The following is an 8,546-nucleotide window of genomic DNA, read 5'->3' as shown; positions in this document are numbered from 1 at the left end:
TACTATGTTTTAAAATTCATTTCAAATTGGATTCAATTTTCTTATACCTAATATATATCTGAGTAATAAGGCTTCTTGAAAGTATCGTTTGGTCAGTGGTTTTTAACATTAGGAAGTTGGATTTATTAAAAGGCAGTCTGAAGAATTTGCATTTTTAACTGGTTTCTTCATTAAGCCAAGCTTACCTCATCTATCCAGGAATAAAAAACTACTTGGAGGTTAGGGAAATCAGCTGATCACCCACATTTGTGCTGGACAACACAATGACAATGTAACAAACAGTTTATAGCAGGCTCTCATTTGTTTTCTTATCTTTTAAAAATAATTGATAACATAGTCCATCCTATGATAGTTTTGATGTTTACCTTGTAAAATCATTTCTAAGATAAAATTAATGTAATTAGAGAAGCATATTAGACTCTTAGTGCTGAGAAGAGGAGAGCCATTTATAGGAAGAAGTGGTAGTTTATAATTAAATTTACTGATATATATCATCATGAGAACACATTTTGACCTCAAAAGACATAAAAGCCTCCTCAGATATGTTTTGCTAATTTTGCAGCTGTGTATAGTCTTACTCTTTGGCACCTTCTATCTTTTCTAATAAAATATTTATTTAGAGGTTGAGGGTGGAAAAATTCCCAAGGAACTATATTTGTCTGATTAGTGTTCCTTTTATTGTAGTTAGTTACATTTGTTCTTTATAATAATCATTGTTCAGGTATTGAGTTCTTACGTATGTTACCAGCATAGCACCTTGAGCTGTGTCTCCAAATCCAGTAAAAGATGAATATTGTTTTGCCAACACAGCACTCAGAAACACGTAAAGAGAAAGCCAGAGGGCTGGTTTGCGACTCTGCTTTAATCCAGGATGAGAAAGTAAAGGCAGGACAGGCCTTGGTAAATACCAACCCAGGAGCTGCGGTTTGTTTTCATGAGACAAAAGGCAACGACATGGATCATTCCAGCAGTGCAGTTTGAAGTAGCACTTTACATGAAGTTGAGCCTTTTAGAATAAGGGATAACACGCCCCAAAAACTGCTGTCTTAGAAACATGGGCTAAGATACAGTTACCTTTGATTCCAACTGTGAACGTGAAAGAAAGTAGCATTCACACACATACACCCCCCAAAGGCCAATTAGGTACAATGATGTAATAAAAGTGCAAAGTGCTATAGAAGAAGGAAGGTGGATGGAAAGTTTGCAGGACAAGTAAAGTGCAGTAAGTGTTGGCTGAACAGATAAAAGCAATATCCAGGGGAAAGGAAATGAGCACGTGTGGCAGAAGTTAGAGAAAAGACAGCGAAGATTCACCTTCGGGTCTAGTGAGCTTCAGTTTGGAATTTTTAGTTTCCCAGTACATGTCATCCATGTTTGAATCTTAGTTAAAAATAAATTAGTAGTTATTGATAGCTTTTCCTGACACCCATTCTTTTATTACAGTAAAAAAACTTAACTTGAAATAGTTTTAAATTATTGAGCCATAGTCCCAACAAACTTTATTTAATAATTAAAAACAAATGCTTGATACAGATAAAATGACAATGAAAAACTGTACAATGTTTGCAATGTTAGGGCAAATGTATACAAATGGGGGCTTTTCAAAAATAATGCCTAAGATAAATGCTGGGTTTTCATTCAATTTCTTGATTAGCTGTAAGATAGCATATCTGTTTGCCTAGTAAAAAACAAAAAACAACAATACTACATTTATTCCATATGCTAAGCTGACCAGTGGAGGGGGACAAGCATTAAAAAATAAAGTCACAGGACAAGAAAATCTAAAGTCAAATAAGCATTTCATAGGCAAAAATAGGGTTCTTCCAACCCTATAATGATTCGAAGGACTTCCCATAGTCTGCATTTGCCCACAGAAATAGACAAGGTCCTTAAGCAGCTTATTGTGTACTAGGAGCACACATCCTTAAAAAGTTTCCAAAAGAGAAATTCATTTATTCAACATACACTTATTGAGCACCTACTATGTACCAGGCACTAGTAACACAGATGAGTACATTGGTAAAGCTTAAATTCAGACCGGTCTTAAAAAATATTTTCCACCTGGCCCCTGGGACCACTTATAAATCTTCTGAAAAGGTCTGTGTATTAGGTAAGGGAGAAATTTTGCCTTTAAAAAGAAGTGCACCTGGTTACAATGATAGAACATTTGTGAGGCCTCATGGAACAGCGGAGAAAGGACTGGATTAGGAGTAGGGAAACCTACCTTTACTTATTAGCTGTATGACCTTAAGGTAAATCTCACTTCTCTGGCCCTAATTCTTCATAAGTAAAATGATAATTGGGCTACAGTCATAGAGTATTACAGAAAAGGAACAGAGATCATCTATTCCAGTGCCTTTCAAAGTCCTTAGTTCAAGTGAAAATTTGTAAAAGTCCCAATGAAGCAGCCAAGGCAGCACCCAGAACCTCACTCCCCCTGCCCTCCCACCCTGAAGTTGGGAGAGGGGTTCAAGACCTCATTTGAAAACCTCTCAGCTAGTCCAAACCCGCACTTTTCAGATGAAGAAACCAAGATAGGAGTGACCGTTTCAAGGTGCACATTTGGCTTCCTAAGTAGAAAGGAGGGTGGAGGGCTAAATAAAACAGTTTAAGAAATTCATTAAAAACACAAGGAAGGAAGTTGTCTATTTTAATTCTCTCAAAGTAGCTCCTTTATGAAAGGGAGCTTTGAAATGGATTTTGTTTAAGGCAGCTAGCCAGCCAGAGGCTGAAATGAACAACTACCAACTAGTCTGCAGGGCCGATAGCGGGCTGTGGCAGGAAAGCACAGGGACCCCGTGTCGACAGGCACTTGGACCATGGAAGACCCTGGCCCCAACAATGCAAGCACTAGCGGTTTCAAGAGAAATATTTGGAAAATCAGGAATGAGCACAGACAAGTGTCCAGCTCCCAGGTCCCCAAGGAGCAGCCACCATCTATTACTCAGAAATACTAGCAAGTGGGCACGTTAGATCTTAAAGTAAACAGTGTGACCAAAATCACTAGGTCTGAAAGTTCTTCAGAGACCTCTTCTCCCTGGAAGAAAGTCCTAGTGTGGTATCTTGAGCACTGTTAACCACAGCAACTTGAAATTAAACCAGAAAGTTAAAATCCATGTCCAGTGCTAGACCTACTTGGTCAGGGCTGTGATCTGTTCTGATTTCATGGCATCAGACAGGAAGCTGAGCTCGTTGCATAAGGTCTCGTATCGGAACGCCATCCGGATCTGAGCAACATTTGTCTTCCGAATATCATTTCCTTCAGGTCCTTCTTTATAATAATTTTGTCCCAGAAACTTTTGCTTTTCCTGTGCACCAAGAGAAAATACAAATCAAACAATACACCTTAGACTCGCTTTCTGTATCCACACGGTGGCTCTGGCATTTGGCGACACCAAATCCAACGTGTCCCTGAAGCAGGTGCTCCATCAGGACAGGACGTCTTTCCCCACAGGGTTCTTAGTTTCCTCCTGACCTCCGTGTCCTCAGGGATGTCACCCTGACAACTACATTCATGCCCTTCATTTCTGGCTGTGCCTTCCTTGATCAGAAAGGAAAGGTTACTGCCGGTGAGGGAAAAGGCAAGGTGAAGACCAAGAAGCCCCTCCTGAGAGCTGACAAGGGCAGGCAGACAGGTGTCTGGGGACAGCCAGTCCAAGGAACCAAGTGCACAGATTGAACCTGCAGCCTTCAACTCCTCTGCATCAGCACCGATGGGAGCAGCACCCACGCAGCCCTCTCCCTGTACCAGCGACATCATCCAAAGGAGGCACCCGGGGACCCAAGGCACCATCTAGAGCAATGGTTCTCAGCCCTGCACATCAGAATCACCTAGGAAGCTGTAAAAAAAACTTCCTGATGTCCAGGTCCCATCCCTGGAGTCATCTGTTCAATCTAGGTACTATTCATCTATTCAAGAAATGTTGAGGGCCTAATATATGCCGGGGCTATTCTAGGCCCTAGGGATAGAATGCTGAACGAGACAGTCCTCCCTGATGGAACATACATTCTAGAAGGAAAGGCAGGAAACCACATAACTAGGTAGTGCAACATCAGTAATACTATGAAGGGAAGCAGGTTAAAAGGATGGAGAATGATGGCAAGTGTGCCTGCTGTAGATGGTCGGGGGAGGCCCCTGAGGAGGACACTGGAACGGAGGTCTGGAAAAGGTGACAGCAGCTGGGAAAACTCAGAAGTCCCCCCAGGATTCTCCCCTAGAGCGTGAGCTTCAGCGTGGCAGACCCCCTGCTTGTCCCTTCATCACTGATCCCGGAGCCCAGAAAGTACCGGGTCGACAGGCACTCGCTGTACCCGTGTTGCAAGGCGGGAGGGTCAGCTTGCCGTCACACCGTACCTGATGTGAGAGGCCACTCTGCAGCACGCTGTTCCTGGCGATTTCACACAGGTCACACGTGCTCAGCTTCCACACCTGAGCTGCAATTGCATATTCTTCCATCAGTGCTTCCTAGATCCCCCCAGAAGTCAATGCATTAGATGGTAGAATATCCATTTTAGTACCTCACAGATTTCCAAAGCTAGAAACATGAGATGTTGCAGATTTAATTTTTTTCTTTAATGACTGGCACCTGGATAATCAAACATCTTCCCCCTTAAATGAGAAACTCCTAAGATTTTTTTGGTGTGAAATCTCAGGTTACCAAGGAGACATATATCAAAGAACACCTACATACGTATTTGTTAACAGCACATGTTTGAAGCCCTGTGCTGGTCCTGAGGATGCCAGCCTATTCTGGGACCGTCTCCTGGATCAGGCAAACCTTTAGTACCTGCTCTATAGCTTTGTGATGTGTTTAACAGACCATTTTCTTAAGATTGTCCAGAAATCAAAGTTAATCTGAGTAAAGCACTAAGAGCAGAGATGGAACCTAAATAAGAGTGAGAAATGATCAATATTAGTAGTGAGACGTGTAATCCCCAAAGGATTTGGGTTTGGGCTGTGCTTTCACTTTAGCTTGTGGGATGTGAAATGTCTGACTAATCACAAGGCCTTCCATTACCCCAGTGCCTCTGTATCCTAGAGCCATGGTTCTTAAAATGTGGTCCCAAAACCCATGGGGGTCCCCAAGGCCTTTTAAAAGGTTCTACTTCTTCCAACTACCTACCTTTGTGAAACAAGGTTTTCTTCATGTACTTTGATAGAAACAATTTATCACAACAGACTGAATGCAGATATGAGACTCCAGCTGTCTTCTATTAAACCAGACATTAAACAGATTTGCAAAACTGTAAAACAATGTAAAACTCATGCTCTCTGAGGGCCTCGATTCTGGAGAGTATAACAGGGTCCTAAGACCAAAAGCTTGGAGAACGTGTCCTAGAGGACTCTGGGACTACTGTTTTTACTAATCAGTGGCTGTCTCATCAATACCATCAAAACGTGCTTGGCACACTAACGGCTGGTCCCCATGCACATCGCCTTTCCCTTCCTCTTCCCTTTCCCCAGAGGGCCAAAGTGTAGTAATAATAATAGTGTTAATAATAACAGTACTAACAAAAACGGTAGCTAACATTTTGAATACAGGCTATATGCAGACACTGTATTAGGCGCTGGTTCATCCTAGTGAATCCTCACCATACAGGACAGGTCCGTGTGAGGCAACTTTAGCCCTATTTTACACATGAAAAGGAATGAGACAGACATCAAGAGCTAGTAAATTCAAAGAAAGGGAAATAGGGAAAGGCTAGGAAATGAAATTGTGCCTTCAAAGACTCAAGGACCCCAGCCCGGCGGGGCAGGGCTCAGGGGTTGAGCATCGACCTAGGATCCAGGCGATCGGGGTTCGATTCCCGGTCAGGGCACATGCCCGGGTTGCGGGCTCGATCAGTGACTCTCATCATTGATGTTTCTCTCTCTGTCTCTCCCTCTCCTTTCCTCTCTCTAAAATCAATAATTAAAAAAAAAAAAAGATTCAAGGACCCCAAAAGAGGGCTCCTGGAAGGAACACTTCCCTCACCAGGAGTTTACCTGCTGTCTTCACGGGGCCACCAACCTCACCCTTGAAGCAGACCTGAGCCGTGCACTCAGGTGCCTGCAGTGGGAGGACAGGCCAGGACTGGGCCCCGCTGGGGGCACCTGAAGCCCTCCCCTCCCCCTAAGGTCCTCACCTTCGTGTAGTGGAACTGCATGGGGTCATCGGTGGAGAGGGAAACATGCAGTCCCTTGTGCAGGAATTCCCTCAGAGGGTTCTTGGAGTATTCGAGGAACAGACTATTGTTGCTAAGAGGAGACATCGCAATGGGGATCTGAGCCAGGTAATAGAGATACTGCAACACCGGACTCTGCAAAAGAACCACCAAACTCAGGTGACAAGGGCCAGAGGGGGAGGGGGGGGAGGGGAGAAGGTGGAGAGGAGGAAGGGAGGAGAGAAGCATTATCAGTGGAAGCCAGGGGTCTGGGCAGTGTCTGCCAGTCCCCAGCCAAGCCCGAGTTCCCCAAAGCCAGAACACCTCACCCCCCCCTCCCCTGACCTCTACATTCACCTCCTTCCTACGTCACATGCCCACCTCTCCCCGGGACTGCTCTCCTGCCCAGTGTTGGAAGGGCTCCCTCTTGCCTCCAAGGTGGAGGCACAGCTCAGGGCAGGAAGGGAGGCTGCATGCCCAGCTGACCCAACCTACACACTCCGCTCCCCTCCCCAAGGCACTGACCCTAAGTGGTCGGTCCAGAAGAAGCCCCGCTTGGTGGTTTTGCTGCTTTGACTGCAAACATTCAGGCTGAGACTATAAACACTGCAGCTTCTCGGAGGTGGGAAGGGGCAGGCCTGACTGGGCCAGAGTGGTTCCTTTGATGTGGCACCCACCCCACACAGAAACGTGACAGGTGGTTAGACCTCCCAGGACCAGGGCAGGGGAGCAGGGTGAGCAAACACCGTCCCTAGGGGAGCAATTCAAGCGATGGAGCAGACCAAATGCACAGCGTTCGTGGGAGCATTTACACCAGCGAAAAGCTGGGACTCTGTCCAGCAACTAGAGATTGGTTGAATCAATTACGGGCCGACCATACGGCAGGCCATCCTTCCAACAGCCTTCGGAACGAGGAGCATACATGTTACGTTGCAGCACAGAAAACTGCTTGTTAAAGTTAAGGGACAAAGAGGAACCAAAAATCTGTGTTCATTATTATAACGAGCATTTAGAAATATGCTCTGGAAAAAAATGGAATTGAAAAAACCAAAACACTACAAATGGCTGTTTCTATTAAAACTAAAGCAATATGGGGTTTTTTTCCATTTCTCCATTTTTTGGAAATCCAAATTGTGTTATATTTATAATATTACTTTCATAATTAAATATGAAACCAAGATGACTACAGACAGCCCAGCCCAGCCCGGTAAAAGCCCCGGGCCTTTTAGCATCACTGGCTAGAGGCTCTCAGGGGGCAAACAGGAGCCCAGGAGATCCCATTCCCCCCCAGGGGAGCCCAGGGCAGGACTGTCGCTGAAGGGCAGGTGTCTGTGAATGGCTCGGTTACCTTCTTGAGGAGCAGCCCATGGGAAATGTTGTCGGCGGTCAGGAAAGCAGACACCAGGTGGGTGATGGACCCAGCCTCACCACAGTGAGGCCGGAACAGGAATGTGCTCAGACCTCGTTCCCTGCAGAACAAGTGAGGCAGGCTCCAGGTCAGTGAGGGCCCCTGGTCCACACTGCCCAGGACCCCATAGGCTGGGGCGTGCACCCCTAACTCAGGGCCTGCTGCAGGGAAGACAGTCACCCATGGCAGGGTGAGCACAGTCTGGGCACCCTGGAAACTGACCCAAAATGCAGAGGCCAGGCCCAGATGCCTCAGAGCCAAGAGATGCCATCCCTGGGGAGCAGAGAGGGGGCCTAGCGGCAGAAAGAGATCCTGCCCTGTCCTCCATTCACTCCTCCCCTCCCCTCTTCACCAGGCCTGTAACCCAGCTTTATAGACCTTCAGAGCAGGAAAAGCCATGAGAAATCATTGAGTCCAACTTCTCTGTTACACAAACAGACAAACCCAGAGAACCCACAGTGAGACATCAGAAGCCACTGAGCAGGTTAGCAACAGAGCTAGAGCTAGAGCCCCATGTCTAAAAGCTCAGCCCAGACGGCCCCCACCCAACACCAGGCCATGTTCTTTCCATCAGAGTCCCGTTCAGAACCTCCACCCCCACAAACTAGCGCTGACTTAGCTGAGCTAGTGAGGCCCTGTGGCCCAGCAGGGGCGGGAGGGGTGCTAGACTTGCAGAAAGGAATGGATGGCTCAGTGTCCTGTGCGCTGGGCACCCTACTCCCGCCACGTGTGCCTCATCTGTGCGTGAGCCCTGGTGGAAGCCTGTGCATGTAAGACCAGTGGACATAAGCTCCATGAGGGGATGGGCTTAGTCTGCTTTTTTCCCTACAGTGTGCCCAGTGCCTAGGACAATGTCTGTCACATAGCAGGTGCAATAATTTGTTGCATGAATGACTGCCTGTGTGAACACTAGGTGTATGGCAAGTGAATATGCATGTGTTTTGGCACATCCTATGTCTGTATCGTATCAGGGATGGGGTACACGTGTAGGTGT

At 46.1% G+C, this 8,546-nt stretch overlaps 1 protein-coding gene across 3 annotated transcripts in view; it reads right to left on the bottom strand.

The window, feature by feature from the left end:
• Nucleotides 1-661: 661 nt before the first annotated feature.
• AMPD3 (adenosine monophosphate deaminase 3) overlaps nt 662-8,546 on the bottom strand; it is a 46,801-nt gene continuing 38,916 nt past the window's right edge. For all 3 annotated transcript variants that reach the window (XM_081154118.1, XM_081154119.1, XM_081154117.1), the window contains exons 12-15: nt 7,493-7,613; nt 6,127-6,300; nt 4,355-4,465; nt 662-3,308 (exon numbers count right to left, since the gene is read on the bottom strand). In XM_081154118.1, the coding sequence (XP_081010244.1) occupies nt 3,132-3,308; nt 4,355-4,465; nt 6,127-6,300; nt 7,493-7,613 (583 nt within the window). In that variant the 3' untranslated portion in view covers nt 662-3,131. The remainder of the gene's footprint in view (nt 3,309-4,354; nt 4,466-6,126; nt 6,301-7,492; nt 7,614-8,546) is intronic.

This window comes from Miniopterus schreibersii (assembly GCF_964146895.1).
Source record: "Miniopterus schreibersii genome assembly, chromosome: 12".
Lineage (NCBI taxonomy): Eukaryota > Metazoa > Chordata > Mammalia > Chiroptera > Miniopteridae > Miniopterus > Miniopterus schreibersii.
Note: the sequence above shows the minus strand (reverse complement) of the source record. Positions and strands in the feature narration are given on the sequence as shown.